This window comes from Hippoglossus stenolepis, chromosome 22 (genome assembly GCF_022539355.2).
Source record: "Hippoglossus stenolepis isolate QCI-W04-F060 chromosome 22, HSTE1.2, whole genome shotgun sequence".
Classification (NCBI taxonomy): domain Eukaryota; kingdom Metazoa; phylum Chordata; class Actinopteri; order Pleuronectiformes; family Pleuronectidae; genus Hippoglossus; species Hippoglossus stenolepis.
In genome coordinates this window covers 1,450,029-1,473,792 of record NC_061504.1, presented here as the reverse complement: position 1 = coordinate 1,473,792, position 23,764 = coordinate 1,450,029, and the positions used below count along the sequence as shown (strand labels likewise).

General features: G+C 42.2%; 1 protein-coding gene across 1 annotated transcript in view; it reads left to right on the top strand.

Moving 5' to 3' along the window:
• The window catches only part of chst11 (carbohydrate (chondroitin 4) sulfotransferase 11), a 72,284-nt gene extending 52,561 nt beyond the window's left edge, over positions 1-19,723 (top strand). Inside the window, exons 3-4 of the mRNA XM_035148090.2 lie at positions 12,163-12,392; positions 13,293-19,723. Of these exons, the coding sequence (XP_035003981.1) occupies positions 12,163-12,392; positions 13,293-13,917 (855 nt within the window). The 3' untranslated portion in view covers positions 13,918-19,723. The remainder of the gene's footprint in view (positions 1-12,162; positions 12,393-13,292) is intronic.
• Positions 19,724-23,764: the final 4,041 nt, after the last annotated feature.

The following is a 23,764-nucleotide window of genomic DNA, read 5'->3' as shown; positions in this document are numbered from 1 at the left end:
TTAATAATGATATTCTGAAAGAACCTGCGCCAAATAGGCCTTCACACACTTAACAAACTTAATATTAATACTCACATAAAGTTTAGCATTAAATATTAATTTAAGTGTTGATGATCTGCTGACTATTGAACGATAATAACATAACCATTACATTATGGATAATGAATGTAACCAACTGGAAACAACAGCAGAGGGTCTAAATTTACCACCAATGGTTGGTTTATAGAAATTCTTTATTAGTATTAACCCCCTGAGATGTATTATGACTAGGGTTGCAAAGGGGCGGAAAATTTTCGGTAAATGTCCGGAAACTTTCCGGTAAATTTCCGGAAACTTTCCGGAAACTTTCCATGGGAAGTTAAGCTAGGGAATTTTGAAAAAAAAATGTTTTTACTCAATGGATGAACCTAGCCAGAGAAATGCTGATGAATGTTTTTCTCGAGCAGTGTATGCAACTGGCTCACCTCTGATGCTCACAGCCAATGTCTATTGGAAGAGATTTCTGAATGTTCTTCGCCCAGCATACACACCTCCCACCAGACATGCTTTATCTACTCATTTGCTGGATGGAGAGTTCAACAGAGGGCAAGCAAAGGTCAAGCAAACCAGTGACAAAGCAGACTGCATTGCAGTCATCTCTGATGGGTGGTCGAATGTCCGGGGACAAGGAATTATCTACATCGTCTCCACCCCTCGACCAGTATTCTATAAGAGCACAGACACAAAGGACAACAGACACACAGGCCCCTACATTGCTGATGAACTGAAAGCAGTCATCAATGACCTTGGACCGGAGAAGGTTTTCGCACTTGTAACTGACAATGCTGCGAACATGAAGGCTGCTTGGGCAAAAGCATTTCAAGGGGGTTCTCAACACAATACAAGGGCACTTAGACAACATATTTCACACACACACACACACACACACACACACACACACACACACACACACACACACACACACACACACGTCTTAAATACTCTGCTGTATTTCCTTGTATAAAAGTACACAAGTACAGTGTTTGGGAGAATGCACTTAGTGACTTCCCACCATTAATGGTGTTGTTTTACTGCATGGTTTACTGTCTACCTTTGGCCTCTCTTCCACATTAAACTGTAGCTTTTCTGTTTAAACAAAAGATTGTCTTTGGTGTAGAGCTCCAAGTGTCCATGAATGTATCACCAAGGGGGGTTTTCAGAACAGTCCCTCTTTGCAATGATAATGTAGTTTGGACAAAAAGCAAAGCGACCGAATGTTCGATGTGCTGTCGGAGTCTCAAGCAACTGAACTGGAACCAATGGTTTAAATGTACGATTTTGTACAATTTATAGTTCATGAATAATGAATACCCAGTGGATATTGTGGAACACAGAAAGGAAAGGAAGAGTGTACAGTGTGTAGCAGAAGCTGACAGACATACCTTTCAACAGTCTGTCAGTAGTGTGGTGCAGACAGGAGGACACTGCTGGAGGTGATGCTATCACAGTGATGGATGAAGACTTTCTGCTCCTCTTTGTTTTGGCATCAGTGTCCTCCTCACTATCTGTAACTTATTGTCTGTCTGCCTCTTTCCTCAGCAACAAACCCTGGCCTGTCTCTGTCCTCACACCTTCAGCTGTCCTTTATTCCCTCCACTTTACCTCGGCTGTCCTTCACTGTCTCGAGCTGGCTTCCCCTCTTCCTCACATTTGTTCTCTGCTGATTTCTTTTTACCATTTATCACAGTGGACCTTTTAGAAGCATCCATGGGGCTTTGGCTGATTTTCTGTGCAGCCAAGATTAGAACAGGTCTACATAGATTCACTGTAGGCTCATTTTCCACATGTTCAAACTCATGTGAAGTCCCATTGATATATTTCTGTGTGCTCAGGAGGGTGTCGCTGGAGCTAGAGTAAACTTTAGTGGGTGCATGGGGTAAGTGGTCAAGAGAGAGCTGTTCCCCATGTGTGTGTGTGTGGACGAGCATGCAAGCATACATTTTTTTCAGATTAAAAAAATGTACTCAGACAAAACCACAAAAAGTAGGAATAAAGACTATAAACTCTGTCCCTCCTCCATTTTCGTGGAGAGTAGAAAACCAACCAGCGGGCTGACTTCCAAAATGATGTGAGCGGGGCCTCGACGTTCTTAATCTGGGCCTGATCTTATTTGCTATTTTTACCTTCTCATTTGTTATGACTGTGAAATTAAACTGTGCATCCTCAGGGCCAACTCTGATCTGAATTAAAATCTGAATGAGTTGATTTACCAAATTAAGCTCTGAAGGGAATCATTTGATGTGGCCACAAAAACAGTCCGATTATCTTCTAAATCGAGGAAAAGGGAAACTTTAAATAGCAATAATCTTTCCTCCTCGTGGAAGTGTGCTTTTTCTTCCTACTAGTAATCACAGACGGTCACAGAGAGGTATGCAGACACCATGATTACCCAGCCAGAGCCTGGCTCACAGTTAGATGCTGATTCAGACACGAGAGCTGAGTCTGGTGAGTCCCACGGCTGCTTTGTGACAGGGAGGAATGACTCAGGGCTAATGTGAGACTGATGCAGTCATTGTAAGGGAAATATGTGTTTGTGTGCTAAACTGTAAGGAGAGGCTGTTAGATGGTCAGGTGTGCTCCCTTAAAAGAGTCACTTTCCAATCATTCCACATCAGTTGATCTGGACAGAGTGTTTGGATCCTTTCTTTCATTGCTATGGCAACTGAAGTACTTCATCTGATTCATCTTGTTCAGCTGCCACTTTGACAGGTTTTTGAAAGCATTGACAATGTAGGCTTGCAGGAGGCTCCAGGTCCAGGAACTATCCGGAGCACTGACACACAGCTGTTGCTTTAGCATTTGACGTTGTGCTTGCCTGATTCTTGGTGCAGGCGGCATTACCATAACCCATTACGATGTCCCGCCCAAGGCACAACATGGACACATTTCGTGCTAACGTGCAATGCTAGCTGTCAATGCTATGCTAAAGGGAAGCACACTGGGAATAAATTCAACAACCAGGTGAACATATCAGGTTCAGCCACTGCAGCTGCCTCCTCTTGCCAGGCTCATTTTAATGATTGGTGTCAAACAGAAACTATATTTGCATAAATGTGATTTGATTGGATAGCTCCTGTGCTGCCACTTGAAAAGTTGAGCTTTTCTCAACTTCTACCACAAACAAAGAATGCATGAAGCGACGTTCGGTTGTGCATAATGTCACCACATTTAAAGTGAATGAGCAGCAATGAGGTTTATTGTGGCAATAGCAAACAACCTGTTTTGTTGTTTTGTTAAAGAAGCTGTTGAGCAAAAATGGTCCCCAGTCAGAATGTGATGTGCTTTTCACTTCCTCACTGGGTTTGGTCTATCTTGACAGGAGGCTGAGCAAAATAGTCCACACACCCGTCTCTCCAGCCACCTCCTTCAGCTCCTCCTGAGGGATTCCAGGGTCTCTCCGCACTCGGACATGCTCAGTATACCTCTCCAGTGAGGCTTTCAGGAGTGGGGTCATGTCAATGTGAAGTTCTACTTGCACATGTCCCTGTGAACTAAAAAAGTCAGTCAAGTGCTCAGGATCATAAGAACTCAAAAGGAGAAAATTAGGAGACTCTACTTGAGGCTCAGGTAGAATGATGAGAACTGCGTTCATCCAGAAAAAGGTTGAAATGTTGACATATGAAGATTTAAGAAAAAAATCTATATTTCGTCAGCCCTGATTTGACAGGCTACAGTGCTTTAAAACAGAACTTTAAAATGAACATGCTCTGAGTATTAACTAAGCTGCAGAGGGGTCGATTAGGCCCTTTGTTTATGAAGGTATTCAGTGACGGAAGTGTCTGCATGTGTCTGTGCCATTAGATAATTCCTGTCTGGATTGTTTCACCAGCTGCAGATAGTTTGCTCACCCAACAATCCTTTCAGATTAGTCGAGTGCCTGGGGTTTTCTCTCACTTCCTCTCCCGCCCTCTCTGGGGGCACCTGGGGCCAGATTACCCATGGAACACAGAAAGAGAGACTGGCATGGACTTGAAAGAGGCGTTGCACCTTTCACCCACAGCAAAGAAGATAAAGCAGCTGTCTCTGTGTCGCTCCGCTGTAAAACCATCAGGCCAGAGCACAGCCATACAATTTGTGTATGGGTTTAAGATGTGTGTGTGTGTGTGTGGGGGGGGGTATGTGTGCGAAGCTGGATGAGTCATTTGGGGTTTGAAGACAAAGGGATTTAGAGGAGGAGGCTGCACACTTTTCGTCTCTGTGTATGTGCGGAGGCTGCCTATGAACAGGGCTGAAGACTGGAGGTGAGAGGAGAGAGACAGAGGGATTTAGAGGAGATGAGCGCTCTTAGAAGATAAACTGTGCTGAGAGAAGAGACTGAATGGCACAGACAACATGGACAAACAAGATCTATAGTTTCATTATCATCAAAGAAGACTTATTTCTAAACCAGCCTGTGTTCTTGAATTACTTTACACAAAAACCTGGTTCAAATGAGTATTTGTTCCTCATCTCCATCTCCTCAGAAGCTCATCGAGCTCATTGAGTTTTGTGACCAGTTCTCACTGAAAAACATTTTTTCTCAAAGACTGAAATGTATTTTTCCTGAATTATCTGTTCAAATAATCTCAAATTTGCTGCCCTTACTTCTGCCTACTCTTGTGGTGCTGGCAGCCAAGTTGTTGTTTCAGCCTGCTTGAGAATGTTCACAGGAAAAGGGGGCGGGGCGCAAATGAAAAAGCACACTATCCCCTATACCACACTATAACTAATTAAATGTGTTGTCCCTCACGTTAAATATGTGAGTTTGCAAAACTAAAAGTTAAAGAGTTAAATAACATAATTTTATCAGTTTAAAAAATGTTAAATTCACTTACAAAAGAAAAGTAGCAGACTTTATGATAAGTGAGAATGTTCTTTTACATATCTTTCTTCTCATCCTCTCATCTCCTCTCCCTCTCTGGTTTGTGCTCCCTGAGGCTGAAACACATCACGCACAGAGAAAAAGGGCAAAGTACCCATGAGGGGTTGAGGGAAACTTTAGGGCCTCTGAGGGAAAGTCAGAGCAGTCTGTTATTATCCTGTCTGAGGTGCTATAATTATACGCCCACTCTTCTCTATGAGATTTACTGACACAAACACACACACACACACACACATGGTGTACATACTGTTTACCAACAGTAAATATCTAACTGATATACAGTGTAGAACTGCATTAGTGAGGCAGTATCTTCTTCCTCTGTGCTGTTCCCAGCACTTATCAAACGTATTGGGTAAGCATTGGACTGTTTATCCTGGTTCTTTGATGCAGTCTCAGGTGGATTAAATTCCCCTGGCAAGTTAGCATGTCTCTGACCTCTGGTTAGTGTAGTGACTAATGACTTTGGGTCAGGGAGAGACAAACTTACTCTGGTGTCATTATCCTGAAGTGGCTCCAGTAGAGCTCATTGACCTCAATTTTTTCTGTATTTTAATTTTTATGTGTTTCATGGGATTATATGGCATGTGGTGGCTGGGCCTGTGTTCAAACCATTCACTCTTGTTTGCATTATGGTGCATTTTGGGGGTGTGGGGCTGTAAGAGAGATTCTTTTCAAAATTCTTCTACAGGCAGGTGGTGCATTCAAGCACCTGTTACAATTGGACAGCTGGTATTTGGCTGTGAAAAGTCATCCATTCAGAAGGTGGTATTAATAATATCAGATGTTGTTGACGGGGTTCATTTAGAAAGTTGGTCCTTCTTGCAACTGCATCACCACACAGCAATAACATAAAATTGAAACTTAAGTTGCTGACAGTTGTGATATTGGTGCATTGAAATTTACTGAAAACTACTATATAAAGTTGAACACGTTCCTAGTGGGTGTGAGACTCTGCCAGGATTGGCCTTTGTGACCAATTCTGCTCGTGATTTTCATGGACAGGATTTTAAGGTGGTGAGTAAAGCATTAGGCTTTGGAACCTCAGAATGCTTTATGCGGATGATGTGGTTCATTTGGCTTCGTCAGGCTGTGCCCTGCTGTGTGCACTGGGGCAGTTTGCAGCTGAGTGTGAAGGGGTAGGGATCAGAGTCAGCACCTTTAAGTCCAAGGTCATGGTTCTCTGCTGGAAAATGGTTGATTGCTCTCCCCGGATCGGGGGAGGGGGGGCGTTGCTGCCCCAAGTGAAGGAGTTTAAGTATCTCGGGGTCTTGTTGAGTATAGTGTTTTGTGCCTGGGTGAACAACAGACAACCATGTGCCACGGTTGTCTGTTGTTCACTTCTGCGGTTCTTCGTGTGGTTTCTGGTATAACTACTGTAGTTCCTGGTATAAAAGTTATTTATGTACTCAACTAAATGCCAGGACTGTTCGCAGCCGTGCATCTTCCTGTCCTACGATAACAATCAAAACCTTGTTTAAAAAATGTATGATATTTTATTTATCCACTTTTGATTTGATTCAAACTTAAAAACCACAGTGACAGGGTTACTAAAATTAGGCTACTTCTTCCTCTGCTCTGTACATGGCAACGCTGGAATAATGAAGAGTAAAGTCATGGTTGTGTCAAATATGGGATGTGATGGTGATTACGATGCTATGGTATGGTTAATGTTGGGCAAATAGGTCTAGGGTTGAGTGGGTAGTGCAAAGGAAGGATGGAATTTGATCGGGCCTCGTCAGCTCCATTTCTGAATTCGAGTGCCTCGGTCGCTGGCATACACACAGTGGCCGTTCACTGCTTCCCCGCAGTGTCTTATGTAACATCCAAAAAGTCTCAAATTAGTAGTTTCACTTCACTTGCTTTTCTAAATGTTTGGGTTGTGCTGAGGTTTGAAAACCTGGCTTCTGACTCAAATCTAAGCTGATCTGCTGCATCAGCTCTGTGTATGTTCAAATGCAGCTTGGTTAGAATGAGAGTTACTAACATCTTATAACTTAGTAAAACATAATATATTTATCCCCTGGCCCCTCAATCGATAGATTACTGCAGGGATAAGAACAGATAAAGAAACATTTCCTCTGGTCTTTTCCATGTCGCAGGGGAGCAGAAGGGTAGAAGCTGGAAGGCCTGTTCTACCTCTGCTGCTCCCACTTCTCATAAATTACATTATGGAAAGTTAATGTGATGCTGGCCTCAGTGGAAAGGATGATTCCACCTCATAGACTGTGAGCATTGTCAAGATTTTATTGAAGGCTGTGCCTCCTTGCCTTTCCTAGAGACTCAGGTGAAGCAAGGTGTGTGTGTGTGTGTGTGTGTGCGTGAGTGTATGTGTCCATGTTAGTGTGTTTGCTACAGTGGTACACAGGCAGCTTTATTTCTGCCTACTCTATGAATACCAGCCTGTAAGCAGAGGGTCAGAGACAGACTGCATTCAGTGCTCACTGTGTGTGTGTGTGTGTGCGTGTGTGTGCGTGTGAGAAAGTGAGGTGCTTTGATGAATCCTATTCATCTTTGTTTAGATCTTAGACTTCACAGCTCACATGATGAGAGAGAAGCCGATGCACAAGGTGAAGACGAGGCCTGCACACAAATCAGGTTTCAGGAGACAAAGTGTAAAAAGCATCCTTCCAACATTAACAACTTCAAACTGAAATGAGTATAGATTCCGCTGCGGCACTTCAATCTATTCTCCTTGATTGTGTTTTCATTTCTATTGCAGCTCTTAGAGCTCCAGACACATGTAAGTCTTCCAGAGACAATGGATTGATAATTAGGAAACAGCACCTAAACAGGTGGCTGTATCATGCTGCACGATTACAACTAATAGAGGGAGTATTTTAACAGCAATACTGTCTCACGCTGTGTTCAAATTGTAGCAGGAACCAGTTTTTATGCCTCCATGATGAAGGCATTATTTTTTACGAGTTATCGAGCTCGCATTTTTGTGAGCCCGATCTCTCATGAATACCTTGAGGTAAAGTCTTCAAATTTAGTCCAATTATTTAAGTTCGGCTGGAGAATTATTTTTGAATAGATTTTGATTGCCAAAGGTCAAAGTTTAATTCACAGAACACGTTTGTGCCTTGTGAAAATGTTATCTTAAGAACGCATCGAGAGAATCCTTCTAATTTGGACTCAGATTAACTGATTACATTTGGGTAGTGAAAGGTCACAGAGGCCTCACAAAACAGGTTTTTGGCCTTTTGAACATGATGCCGCCAGTCTGCCCTAAATTTTGACTTCTGTGATTGTGAATTCAATGTGTCAGTAACTCCTCTGGTTTGGAGAGGCAGGGTGGTAATTCTAGTTAAATCTTAAAGGAAAATATGTTTCATGCAGCTTCTTTAAACAAAGGGTTCCAATTATCTGCGGAACTCATGGACTACAAATCGTGATGCATTAGCACCCCATTTTCTCTCCAACACTATTTAGAACATATTTCACAAGTTCTGGGAAATAGATTATCTACAGAAATGTGTTTCCATATTTATGCTAATTCAAAGAGACAACATTACATTCTGCAGATATATATCAGTATGATTTCTAGTCACCATTTTGGAGCTATAATGTCTAAAGATTATGCCTCATATTTCATGACAATATCCTCCCAATGGTCATTGAGATATTTTTCAGTCTCCACCAAAATGGTGGACTTAATATTTGACAGTCAGCCTGACAATGGTTTCCCTAGAGCCATTCAGCTAGCTGGGCTCAGAACTGACACTATTGAATCATTTTCTGATTCAACATGTCAACCAAGCTGCCTGCTGTGACAGTAGACGGAGACAGGGCCTGCAGCGCTCCTCGCTATGTGACATTATTTTTCCATGACTAGCTTGTAAAGTAGCTTGCTACTTTTAGCAAGAATTTAGTTTACCTACTTTGAGTGCAGAGCAGTAGCATCACCAGTGGTTTTAAATTAGCTTAACAAGCAACTAATCAATTGGTAAAACAGAATGAAACCATTGGCAAGGATGTGTTCTGCATCACACATCATCCTGCAAAAGATTCAGTATGGGTACCTGCTTATACAAGCATAGCACTACCAGAGCAAAAACTTCACAGGGTATTGTTAAGTCTAGTGTGACAGATGACTAAACAAAAACGAACTAAAGCATCTGATCTGGAGAAGATGACCCATGTTAGTTTGTGGTCATTTTGATAAAAAACAACAACTGCATACAGTAATGTGCTCTATTTATAGATTGAAATAATAAACTCTTACAAAAGGAGCCAATAATGGGGATGCTGATACTTGGTAAACTTGAGGCTCTGTGCTGTTAGTACACTCTTTGTTCCATCCTTCCTCATTAAATCCCCTTCCTAGCTTCTTCCGTTGCAACCATCAGCAGATCAGGAGGAAGCTATTTATTACAGCGCTCGTATCTGAAGGGGCCGCGCTGTGCTGATTCTCACTTCATATTTCAAGCTCATAGCAGTGATAATAATACAGCCGTGGCGAGGAAATTAAGACTTGAAATATGGAAGCACAATCGCAATGTTCCCCTGTCATCAGTTTCTTACACATTGTACCAACAAATGTGCAGTGACAAGAAAAAAGCATCATCGTGAACAATGGGTTTTGTCTAGACTCCCGAACTCTGGAGATGAGACAGTAGAAATGTTTCTATTTGCATATCCAACACTGATAATGACTTTTATCCTCAGATTAGGTTTAAATGTATGCATGAGGTTTTTCCTTCCCTCTCCTCCCCTTCTGAATTGTTTTCCTGTTTCAATGAACAAGTTTTCCAGCCAGAATGGATGCAGTTGCCAAGTGAAAAATCTCGCCTAACCTCACATCTAAATGAATATGTGGTATCAGTTTGCTTTATTACTAAGTTATTCATGATATAGCACAGCTGCAAAAGAAAACTGCCGGGCTGCGACCTTGACCAACCAGAGAAGTTCAAAAATAAATTGGCCATATTATTAGAAAATGCTAACTACATGTGTTTTTTATGAGTTTTGCTCCATCTGATCTGACACTAGTTCATGTCCACAGGGGAGTGGGGGGGTAATGTACAGGCAAATAGGAGTGCAATGGTGTCAGCTGTCCCACGGGAACTGCTCGACATGGCCAGAGGTCATTGACCCCCATCACGGCTTCCTCTCTGTATCGACATATCTCATCGCCTCCTTCTCTCTCTCTCCCTCTCATCCTCACTCTTTCATCAAAACTGCACAAAGGAGCAACTGAGCTACTTGAAGGGGAGATAAACGTGGCAGACGGTAATCCAGAAGAAAGAGGGGCGATAAGGAGGGGAAAACTGAGGCAGAGCAGATGACAAGATTCCCCCCTTGTTTCTTTTCCCATGTTAATTACAGAATTTGTCCTCCAGGATGGGATAAGGGGGGGGGGGGACATGCTTGCTGCAACATCTGTGTGAAGCTTGATGTCTCTGAGCCGATAAAAAGGAGAGGGTTTCATTAACAAAGAGCTGCTGTTCAGCCGTCACTGATACACCTTAGCATGAATAAGGGAGGAGTGGAGAGCACACGAAGGAAGACGAAAGAGAGGGAACAAAGTGGGAGAGGGACAATTATATTTATATGTGCACACACATTTCCTTTTGGGAACAAGATTGAAAAACGAATAAATGGTAAATGGTCTGTATTTACGTATATAGCGCTTTTCTAGTCTTTATGACCAATCAAACTGCTTTACAGTACAGTTTTTTCCCCTTCACCCATTCACACACACATTCACACCGATCTATGGGCAGCACTTTTTCCATGATAACGGAACAGCCTTCTAGGATTCAGCATCTTGCCCAAGGACACTTCGGCACACGGAATGGGGAAGACTGGGATCGAGCACCCGACCCTCTTGTTAGAGAACGACCCACTCTTTCCCCCGAGCCACACTTGAAACTTGTGGTTGGATCAACAAAAGAGACTATGTGGGACAAAGAAGTGCATGACTATCTATTGAAAAAAGCAACAGACTATGAAACAGGACTTGATCACAGACCTGATCCTGAAATATCTCAGATTCTGTGTTTGTTTACTTCATGTTACTTACCTACTTAGTTTTGGTGTTTTCTTGATTTACTGTAGAGATTGGGATTGTACCGTATCACAGAACTGCCTTTGTATGTTGTCATGAGATAAAAAGGTGTGAAAGATTGATTTCCAAACATGCACATGATCGATTGTGCACGTGGAGACATGGCTCTTGAGAGAGAAATACAGAAGAAACTCTTTAGTCAGACTGTCTTAGCATGTCACACTTGGTTATTTGAGCATTTCGTGTTCCTCTCAGCCCCGACCAGAGCAGCACTGAAAAGCCACACTTGTGAGTAGTACGGAGCAGTAAAGCTGCAGGCCACAGTACAATCAATTTAGATTCCATGAGGAAACGGTGGCACTACCCTGGAGGGGAATTCAGACCCAGAGGAAAAATAACATTAGAAAACATTCCTGCCCTTCAAATGCAAAGCCTCCAGGCTGCTCTCGGCCTTAGATTCTTGTCATTCCTTCCCCATCTCTCTCCCGTCCTTCCTGCCAAGGTCCACTTCATCACAAGCCTCACTGTGAATATGGAATATGCTTCAGATGATTGATTGCTGAGTAAATTTGTGCATATTGAACACTCAATATCAGTAATATCCTCCAATATGATTATTTCCCTCCATACCCATGTACTAATCTCTATATAGTCTGTGGAGTGACTCAGATAGGGGAAAAGATAGTCAGTGAAGGGTAAGTATTATAAAATAGAGAGGCTGAATTTACCATAACACTTTTTCTGTCTGCTCGTCGATCTTGGTTCAGTTTCATTCACTTGAGAGTGCTTTAGTGGCACAGAAATAATCATTGGTGCTACACATCTCAACAAACAACTAAAATACATTATATAGTTTTCATTCGTGAAGGAAAAGGTTCATTTGATTCTGTTCTGATTCCATTTCTTACATTCTAATACTGTGAGAAGCGCACGGCCAGTTACAAAAAATGTAACGTGCAGGATATTGTTTGTTACATTTAACCCATTTCTTCACGTTCTACACACGTGTCTCATGAAGGAGGTGTGAAATGTATTTTTCAGCATTATTTAATTTATCATTTTATTAACGCTGTCTAATGTACAATATGGATTAAACGGCCATTAGCTCCTGCTTCAGACTGGACACATGTGGACAAGCAGTGTGCTGATCTCCAGATCCAGATGGTTACCTATCAAATGCTTTTTATTTGAATTTTAAAGTGATACAGTCTCTTACTCTCTCCAACTCCTGTCTTTGCTTCTCGCTGAACAGATGGAGTTGTCAGGAGCAGCTGTCCACCACCAGGCCAGGAGGGATCAGGTGGTGGATGCCTGTCGTATCTACAGTGCATCCAGCCGTAAGCGGCGAGTCCTGACACCTGGAGACCTAAAACACCTTGTGGTGGATGAGGACCATGAGCTCATCTATTGCTATGTCCCCAAGGTGGCCTGTACCAACTGGAAACGGGTCATGATGGTGCTCACAGGTCGGGGCAAATACAGGTGAGTCTGGCACCTGTCACTCAGAGTAGCCTACTCGGGGCCATTTATTGAGCTTTTACTTTTACTGCTCTGTGATTGAAAATAATAATTTAAATAGCACTTATCAAAACCAGAGATTCCAGAGGATATAGGAATATTCATCAAAAGTGAGGGAATAAGATAAAGAAAAATGGCCCCAGAAATAAAACAATAAAAACGAAAACACAAATAAGCATTGTAAAAATATATTCAAAAGCCTTCAAACAGAACTGTGTTTCCAGAAGATATTTAAAAGAAGATATTGATTTGCAAGTATGGGTTAATCGGGCTCTAACACTAACAGCTCTGTCCCTTTTAGTCTGATATCCTGACATGTGAAGAGCAGGTTCCTGTTGAGGACCTCAGACTTACATGCAGGTTGATAAGAGGAAAGTATTTCAGAAACATAGATTGGGACCATGAAGTTCTTTAAAAGTCATTTGTAGAATCCTATAATGGATTCTGTGATAAACTGGTTGCCAATGTCGAGACATTAAGAGAAATGTAGCATGATCTTTTTTGGTAGTATAGTTTGACTGCTGCAGTTTGAACTATTTGAAGTCTATGGATAGTTTACTGTAGATGCATTACAGTAAACTAAAGATGAGGAAATGAAAGCATGTGTGATGGTTTCTCTATGTGAAGCTCAGACATGAAAAGATTTTAGCAATGAACCTTAAATGATGGAATTGGACTGAGACAAAGACAAAAGACTTAGTGTCATTAGTAAAGGATTTTAATTCAATGTCCACATTGTTATGATCAAAGATAAGGATCTCATTTGTATCTGAATTTAACTATATATTAGTAATACAAGGACATGAATGCTTGTTTTTTGGTTTTGCCATTGTTCCTGACAGTATCCTGTGCCTCCTTCCACAGTGACCCAATGGATATCCCTTCAAACGAAGCTCATGTTCCATCCAACCTGAAGACACTGAACCAGTACAGCATTGCAGAGATCAACCACCGCCTCAAGAACTACCTCAAGTTCCTCTTCGTCCGCGAACCCTTTGAGAGGCTGGTCTCCGCATACCGTAACAAGTTCACCCTCAAGTACAACTCGTCCTTCCACAAGCGCTTTGGCACCCGTATAGTCCGTCGCTACCGAAAGAATGCCACACAGGAAGCCCTGCTCAACGGTGCTGATGTCAAGTTCAAAGAATTCACAGAGTACCTGGTGGACCCAGCCACGCAGCGTGATGGCCCACTCAACGAACACTGGCAGACGGTCTACCAGCTTTGCCACCCATGTCACATCCACTACGACTTGGTGGGCAAGTACGAGACACTGGAGGAAGATGCAAACTATGTGTTACGGTTGGTGGGTGTCAGCGACTCCCTCCACTTTCCAAGTTATGCCAAGTCCACCCGCACCACAGATGCCATGACGGCCCAGTTCTTCAGCAATATCAGCACTCAACAGCAGATCCAACTCAACCAGCTTTACAAGTTGGACTTCCTCATGTTCAACTACTCCACACCCAGCTACCTCCGGCTGGACTAACAGAGGACAGAGCTGGTACTCTGAGAATTGTTGCCTTGTTTAAGGAGAGGCAACACCATGAGGGAAGGGCAGAATTTTTTGGAAGCAACCTTGATTTTAAAAACTGTTGTTGTACCTTGCAGGTGTGGGGTCTGAAATGAACAAAGAAGGAAAAGAAGGAATTCATGCTCGTCTGGGCATAATTTGGATGATGTCACTCTGGGTGATACAGAGAACACTGACTGGATTAGAATGTGGTCCAAATGGAGCAGACACATGAAAAGACTAAAATGAGAGGGTGAAGCAGGTCTTCAAGATGTTTTAAAGGGGGAACTTATCCTCAGAGGACAGACTTGAAGAGGGACTCCCCTGATGAAGGTCCCTACACATTTATATAAACTGCTGACAAATTAGGCTGCTTTCGATTGTGCAAAGTAAACAGCAGCCTTGCACGTGCCCCAACCCCAATGCATCGCAGGAGCTAAGCTTATCTCCCCCTCCTCTGATCAATAGAGCAACTCCGCCAAATTGTAAAAGACAATTCATGTCCTTTGCTGCGCTGCCAGCATGGTGTGTTAGCACCCATCACCCTTGCCCTCATTAAATTCATACATTTCAGAGGGAAACTGGCTCATCACCACCCCAAGGACGCCTTGTGATGGATGGCTACTGACTTAATTATCATGACCTCTACAACTGTAACTATGGTGGCATGGCTTTCAGCCATCAGTTTTGACCAATCAAGTTCTGTCACTGGTCTCTATCATTAAGATGTTGGCAAAAGGGACCCCTTGTGTTATGACGTCTGCTGCAACAGTGAAGTATGGCATTGTTTAATAAAACATTGCCTGAAACGACCCTTAACACTGAGCTACAGAATGTGGTTGGAAAGGGACAGGATGCGCTCACAGGACTGGATGGTCAAAGACACTCTGCGTGGGTGTAAAAGGGTTAAAGGTGCTGAATCTTCTAACCCCGCCCTCCCGCATCCCATCCAGGGTCAACACATCCAGAGCCACATCCACAAACCCCCTGTTCCAATGACCGAACATGTCTTTCTTTAAATTAAGATGATCCTTTTGTCTATATGCTTAGTTTTGTTTATATTGGAGCATTGCTGCGAGCAGCAATTACAAAAGATTATTTAATTTGCTTCGTTCATTTAAACTAAAAGAAAGAAATAATGTTTTGTTTTCCTGAGCTAATGAACATTGTAAAGTATTTTTAAAAGTTGAACTGTTATTAAGAGTTCTGTCATGTTAATTTCTTTTTTCACAACTTGCCTCTGGTGCCATTACGTTATCAGTGCATCACAGCACTTTCATCTCTGAAGGGTGGTGCGTTTTGACCAGTGGCTTTGTCTTTCTGTGTCTGAGATCATCAGAGATTCGTGGGTGATTTTCAATTTCCTGTTCGGCGCCATAATGGCTGTGAAAGCTTCAAAGATCCACACTCAGTTTTCAGTGCACATCATTGCCACCCAGCAAACCCATGGGACGATTACCCCATCCCCAACAAGACCAAGAGAGGTAGCTGCTGTTCTCAGTGTCCATATCAGTAATCTCCTGGCCACATCACCGAATCAGATAGTATCTCATACTGTAATGTGATTGATGTAAGCAATGCTAAGCAATGTCAAGGTTAATAACTGCACTCTCCATCATGCTGTGAATTGGATTAGGGCTGTTGTGTAAGCATTACACAGGAGGGAGCATGAGAGAGGAGCAGGGGAAACAGAGAACAGGTGACCTGTCTCACTCACAATGACAAGAGCAAAAGAGAGTCCTTTTGTTTTTTGCAAATGTTTTGTGAATTCTAAATCACTTCTCCTTCAAAGCAAAAGTAACATGTTTGAAAAAGCTGCATCACTTTGTTGTATTTGATGGAACCAGAGATTTTCTCTCCCTCTGTTTGTTGGACTGAGTTTAACCAAGCCCTAGTTTTAAAGGAATCTGAAGGGTATTTTTTATTAATTTATGTGTTATCCATCCCTCCTGCTGGTAAATAACTTAAATAACAGTAAATAGCTCACAGAGTCAGTGTCGAGAAGTTGCTGATGAGCACAAGACCAAAAGCCCCCAAAAGCCCCAGGTTCCCTTAGTGAAAATTGGTTTATGGTAATCTGATTAATTGTAACTTTGTTTAGGAATATGGGCATATGCACTACTAAAGCCCAACATCAGTCGCTGTGATTTACACATCACATCTGAATGTGTGTCATACCCCCACTGCAGAGTTGACAGTAACTAGCACCTTCGCCTGTGGATTTTACCAATGAATCAGAAAGCCTATAGGTCCCTGTGCACTGGTCACTAACTGGCAGAGTTTATAGTCATGGAGAGGGAGGTCAAAATTCCAGAAAGCATTTTCATTGGACACAGAATGAGTAAATTCACCTGAGTGCAGGGTGAGTCATCAAACATTTAAACAAAGAGAAAAGGCAGATTAAGATGTAAAACATACAAGGATATTGGTTTTATAATAATACGATACTTATTAACTGTAGTATCATCTTCAGTGCAGCATTGCAGTGTATTAACACAGTTTATACACTGTCAAGACCAAGAACATTTTACTTCTACTAAACTGATTGATTACTTAATAACTCATAATGCAATTCAAGGACAGATTAGCTCCCCAATAAAGTTTTATTTTGTGGTGACCCCAGGTTTTTAAGATTCAGTTGGTGGGTGAAATATCAGCATAACTCACACTTATTGTGGTGGATGCTTTAGCTTCAGACCTCCTCATGTAGTCATTAGTGTACATGTGTACATGCCTGTGTGTGGCTGGTGATGTGTCCTATTTTCCTGTTTTTACCCTCACCCCGACATCTGGCTCTTATAAAGTAGAAATGCTCCTGGCCTTGCCTGTAGCCCTGGGCCTGCAGAAACAAAGGCTGTATTCTCAGCACAGCTTCGTCACATTAGCACTTCTGCTGATGCTGATGCCACTCAGCATCTTACCCAGCAGTTGCAGGCAGAGGCAACACCTCTCCACTTTAACAAACCAAGTGAGCGCGAGCATAAACTGCTCATTTAGCCCCAGAATGGGAGACAAACGATACAAACGAAGGACCTCGTAACCTACAAACAAGTCACCACAGGGGCCTCTAATTTCTCCTCTTCAACCTCCCTTCAAAAGTGGCCTCCTGTATTTGAAAAAACAGAAGCAAGTCAGTGTCAATGATCCGTGGCGTCCCTGTGGGAAAAGGTCAGCCTGTTTAAACAAACCGAGGTGGTCTAAAATCCCCACAGAGAACTAAGTGAGCACTGAGGCCATGGCTGATTTCCTGCCTCAGATAGAGACACGCCAGCCCAGTTGGAGTGCTTTTGTCCTCATTCTTTACCCCAGTCTGCATAAATCCAATCATTTTCACTGCCCAGCTGTCTCATTCTGGTGGGAGTTATTATATTCAAGTCAAGCTGACAGCTTTATTTATGTTGTTTTTAAACGACGTCTATTATTAGACTGAAATATTCATTTGCTATTTTGCCGAAGACACAGGACATCCTCAAAAGACATCTGATTATGTTTTTCTCAAGGACGACTGGAAGATGTGTGCTTGTGTCTTTTTTTACAATTATCACAAATTGATCCATCTTTAGATAGACTAAAGCCTTGGGTCATACACGGTAGTTGTCAACAGCAGTTAAAGGAAAACTTATATGATGCTATCAAGCTATAGCCAGGAGCCACTGAAGCTAAACTGAATGCCTGTTAGCGGTAGCGTCATGTTTGTCATACAGACATCGGCGTGATATAAATCTTCTCTTCTCCCTCTCAGCAAGAAAGTACAAAATTGTACTTCCCCTGTCTTTATCGAGAAAAGGCTATTAAGAGTAAAAATGAGTAAATAAAGTTTCTCTAGTTTTTCAGGTTTCATTCTGGATCTTGTTTGGCACCAAAAACAGTATATACGAAAATAAATTCCTCTATAAATATTATCGTGGTTCATATCATCGACACAGAAGGACAAAGCAGGAACTTCTGATCAGCTTCTCTCCGTCTGTTTCAGTTCTGACATATCTACAGTTGAAAAACAGGTTTTTGTACAGTCTAGACATAATGTTATTTACGCCGCTACTGTTTTTCAGCTGGTAGGTTTGGATATTATATAAATGAATTACTCTGGTTGCCTCAGACACGCACACGCACACACACACTCACACTCTTGTCACTTACTTTATGAATGACAAAAATAAAAACAATCATCAGTGAATTTAGCTTGAAGGATAATTCTACTATATTACAATGTTAGTTGCTGAGGTCTGAGAGAACATCAGAAAATATCAGTGGAATAAAATTCAGTGAACCAGTGGAACAATGAGCAGTCTGAAAATCACACAGGTTATAAACAAGCCAATGGTTCATCCACTTTGTTTGGAGGAGGATACTCTAGAGGGGAGTGCGTCTGAAACATCAGTCATCCCAACATTCAAATTCAAATCAGTGTTTCCACAACTCAGCAACTACTGCAGTAGGCCAAAGGCTGAACCACAAAGTTAGTAACTTTACTAAAACTCTGAATCAATGACCACATGTCTGATACAACAACAAATCCAATGGATCCTTGTCTGATTCAGCCAAGTCTTTGCCTGCAGGATAAAGAATGGGGATGTCATATTTCTACCTAGTAAAATTCACGGGACTTGGTGACACACGACATACACCAGTGATTCAGTGACAGCAGTAAAAACACTACTTTGATATGAGTCTTCCTGAAGACCATGAGGACCATGTGAGGCTGGATGAGGATTATCCTGCTGCGTCTGCAAACTGAACGAGCAACGTTTTTTGGAAACATCTGTCACTGTTTATAGACAGACCCCTGGCTTTTGACTTTAACCTTCCATATTATAGAAGCTTCTTCTAATGAACTGAGCCTTTTGAGACGATGGGATGTCGTCCACCTGTCGGTTTTTCTGACCACCTCTGTTTCCTGCCCCTTTTTTATTCTGTTGTTGCACTATTGCAACTTCTCCTGATCCCAACAATAAATTTACAAAGTACAATTATATTATTAATAGAAAGTACAATCAAGACAACAAATGTCAATCTAAGCAGTAAATTAGTAGAATTGTCCTTTAATCAAGCTGCTTTATCTGATTTCTACCAAGATGCTACAAGTTTATTGTTTACAGAGCAACTGTAAAGAACATGTCATGTCCTGCATATGCCCAGTGAAGGACGCTGATAAATCAGTGTGAGTGGAAGGCTCACAACATGTTGAAAAATGAATACGTTATCACATGTTAACAGAAGTTGTCGGACGAGTCCACATTAGCGTGGCCTCAGTGAGCCTGCCACGTTTCGTCTGGTACATCCTCTTTCACTGAGCAGAGGTCACACACCTCCAGATGGTGTGGATGTTGCACTGTAACGTGTGCAGTGTGTGCGTGACCTTATGAGAAAGGTGTTCAGGATCATTAGTGTCTGTTATTGAATTAATACCACAACAGCAGCATTTTTTCACCATTGTGTCTATCGGAGTTCCTTGTGTTGTACAATTGGAGCTCTGTGTGTGTGCGTCTGTGCTGTCCCCGCTCTGCCTTAGAGCAGTATTTATTTATTTATTCCACCCACACTCCTTCTTCGCTATCACCATGGCAACACACCTAAACTCTTTGTTTCCTCTTATTTCCTCCCGGGACAGTCGCCCATTTTCTCGCTGTCCCGGGAGCTGGTTGTGCTCAGTTCATTTTCAGGCCTACTCTCTGAAATCCTGAATAATTGAGTGTGTTCTGTGCGGGAGAGTGGTGTCGTCCCTGCAACAGCACGTTCATCCTGTCTGATATTTTCACAATAAAATAACACTGAAACTCAATGGTGTCTCCCACTGCTTATTTCATGTGAGGACGTTAAAATGTGACCCAGACACAGAGATATCCATGCAGCCGTCACGCTTCTGTCAGAACACAAGATACTTTTGATGGATATTTACTGTGTACACGTACTAGAAAACATTACGTTAGTGTAAGCTAAGGCTGGAGAACAACTACTTTCCATATCTCAGTTATAATCCAGTGATTTGCTCACAGGCTATTCTGCCAGATGTTTCAATAGGCCAGTCCATCTCTCTGCTGTCATCACTGTTTGTGCTGCTCACTCCACTGCAGCACCGTCACAAGTTAAAGCCCGACCTACAGATATTTGGGAGAATCAGTGACTATTTGTAGAGTTTAACCCACATAAATTAACAGTGTCTGTTGATTTCTTGAATTAAAGTTAACTATGCTCACTTTTGTTTCATCTAAAGTGCCTAGGGTATATGTTTCCTAATTCACCCACCATACACCCTGGAGACAAGGACACCTCGAGACCAGACTCCGGGCAGTTCTAGGCAGAGACTTTGCTTCCCAGCTGCATCATAGAAATGAAGCTAGCGTAAGTTCAGTCAGGAAGACCTAACCTGCATATTAATCAGCTGATGTGGGTGTTCCTAAATGTCCAATCAGGTCTGCCGCGGTCTCTTTCAGCCAATCATTCAGCACCTGTCAAACTTTAAAAATCCCTTCCCCTCTCTTCCGCAGTCAGCCGTCTTTCAGTGACGCGCATAACCCCTCCTCCACCCCAATCTCCTCCAGTCTCCAGTGGATCATGACAATGGATCGTGGATTACGGCGGCACCCGATCATGGTGGCAGCTGATCGCGGACTAAAAAAATCAACAAGACTGCCTGACAATATACCTATTACTCGTGGCATCCATTGCACTTCTGTCCGTCCTGGAAGAGGGATCCCTCGCATGCGGCTCTTCCTGAGGTTTCTACGTTTTTCCTGTCAAAAAGGTTTTTGTAGTTTTTCCTTACTCTTGTTGAGGGTTAAGGGCAGAGGATGTCACAATTGGCGAAGTCCAATAGGACAATTCTCACGAATATGGGCCATCCAAAACAATCGATTGACTGATGAACCACCACCAGTGTCTAGACCCCGGGGGGTATTCCTGTTCGATGCTCTGCTCCACCCCCTTCTAATCCTGATGACATCTCACAGGGGTCTAAAATGCCAAAGACTGTAAACATTCACATTACTTCTGTGCGTTTGTCAAAATAAACATTGTTAAATTGAGAATCAAGTCTCTCCTGATTGAACTTACTTTACCCTGAGACGATGCAGTGGAGAAGGCCTACGAGAGCAAGATGCTGAGGGACGCTGAGCTCGCGGCTGATGTACAACAACGAGGCCTGGAAAGCAATAGTTCGACTGGTTGAATTAACCTGCAGAGGGTTTGTATTCACATTAACATCAAGGCTACTCCGGGAGATGAGAGTGCGAGGAAAGTTCCACTGGTAAGCAGTTAAAGATCTCTCCAGAGCTGCTGAAAAGGGCAGTCAGTGGCTCTAAAAGAAGAAAAAAAAGACTCCACCTGTGTCTAAACTGAGTAGATGGCACCTAGGGGGTCAGTCCTGGATGTCGGGGTTCACTGCTGGACCATCTGGAGTCGTTGTGGGCCTATCAGCGAAAGGTTGAGGAAAGACGGCGCCCACTTGATAACCCGGAAAGGCACCATAACTCACTGTGTTTCGTCCAAAGGTTTAATGACTGCGCTACAAAACGTCCGGGTCTCATTTCCCAAAAGTATCTTATAGCGAAGATGATGGTTATGTCCTTCCTGTGTGTTTCCCCAAAGCACTGTAACTGAAGAGGGATGATTAATGTGTCCAGGCTGAGTCCCTGCTGCAGTGCAAGGTCCAGGTTTGAATCTAGCCTGGGCCATCCCTTCTCTCCCCTGCCTCTTCTGTCTATCTGTATCTATAAAAATAAATCTAGAAACTATTTAAAAATCAAATCAATCAAAATCTGCAAGCATAACTATAAACCATTATAATTTTTGACTGTTGTATTTTTCATTTTTTATATTTTTGTAGTGTTATTTTTCATTTATAAAACTATTATTTTATTATGAGCCCTGAGTAAGTTGTAAAATTAATGGAAACTGCAGCGACACACTGATTTGAGGACGTGTTCCTATGTTCTTTCAATTTTGAAACCAGCTGCTAGGATAATTTAAGTGTACCATGCTCAACTGACTTCCGTCACAATAATCATAAAGGGTAGCAAGCTAAACTTCTACCTTTAAACTAAGCTTTGTTTTTATGAACAATTCTAAATATAAAAATAATTCCATCTGTTGTTTACAACACTTGAACTTCTGTGATTTCAACATTTCTAACGTACAAACCGTGCAGACGGGTAAATACATGCTTCCTTTTCCTCTTTCTTCAGCACCAAAAGCTCTTAACAGCATGTACATGCACATACTCTTAATTGCTGTTTTGGGAAAGGTGTGTAGAAATATAAGAGTGTTCATAAAAATAATCATAAAAACCCCTTAACTTTTAAGATAGAACATTATTAGGAGGCAGGGACCAGGTTCTAACTACAACTCTCAGTTTAGTTAAAAAGAGAGAGCTAATGGTGATAGTGTTGAAAAAGCTGAATTTATTATAGGCTTGACAGAAAGCCAGCCCTCACCTAAACACTCTGATTTTCCTGTTGTTGTAAACATGTCTGACCTGGACAATCTCCTGCTGTGTTCTTCATATGTGAAAGACAAAGTCCGGTAAATGTCCATAGTAAATAGTCTGTATTTATATAGCACTTTTCAAGTCTTGATGACCACTCAAATTCTATGTGCAGCCTTTCTCATAGAGAAAGTGTAATTTCGGGGGTTCAGTATCTTGCCCAAGGACACTTCAGCATGTGGAAGGGGAAGGCTGGAATGGAAATGTTGACCTTCTGGTCAGAGGACGACTGCTCTACCCCCTCAGCTTCAGTTCATGTCTGAAATAGGCTCTAGTTTGTTCACTATTAGCACATTTTTTATCAAGTTTAGCAGAGGGATAGTATCTTAGAATCTATCATTGCTCACTACATATTGTTGTGCCACACTGCCAGCCCTTTTTTAGCAGGTTGAATTCTCCCTCTATTTTGTCCCTGAGCCTATTCTTCTCCCTGTGCCCGTCCCCACCATCATTGGCAGTAGGTATTTTGTAGGGGGATAATATCCCCTTTAAACCAAAATAAGAAAAATGCAATCCCCCAACTGCGTAAATTACTAAATTACAACCTGCCGATTCTGACACCCCCCACTCAGCCATCCCCCATTCCCAAGGACAGAGAGTCCTGTGTGCAGGTGAGTGTCCTTTACTTGATGCTGCTAACTAAATCATGGGATCCGCAGATTATTTTTAAAAGATGAAACCAAGGATCATCGAGAAAAAAACACGAGGACATCGCTCTTTGGCTCACTCTCTCACCTCTCTCCCACACAAACGCACTGATCATCTGTTACAATCAGATTTACCGTCAGGGCAGGATTCAGCATGAACTAGATAAAGCTTTCACTGTGCGTATAAATGCAAACACACACACGGTTTGAAGATGAAATGAATAATGAATCATGAATGAGAACCATTAACATTCAATAAACAATTCTCCCTGTTTAAAAATGTATCTAAACACAGCACTAATCTAGAGATATCTCATTACAATGACAAAATATGACAACTTAAACCGACTATTCTCCGCTGACCGGTTGTTGTCCCCCCTGGTAAAAATCAACAAATCAAAACTGGCTACAAGTCCCGAAGAGGGACCTGCAACAAAGGCAGCATCTGCCTGAAGGGCCTTTCTTCTTTTGGTCTTTCTTCACACCAGCTTGTGTTTTGGCACAGTGTTCTTGCTGATGCTGTTTGATTACAAAATAATTACACAAAATTCATTGTATGAACAGAGCCACACGCGTGTCAGTACGACCAGAGAAAAGTCTGCAGCTGTCCATGGACAAGACTGTGGAGACTGTCTGAACCTTTACTTTTTTACCTTTACTACTTTTCTTTGTACTAATTTGTCCCACTCTGCAT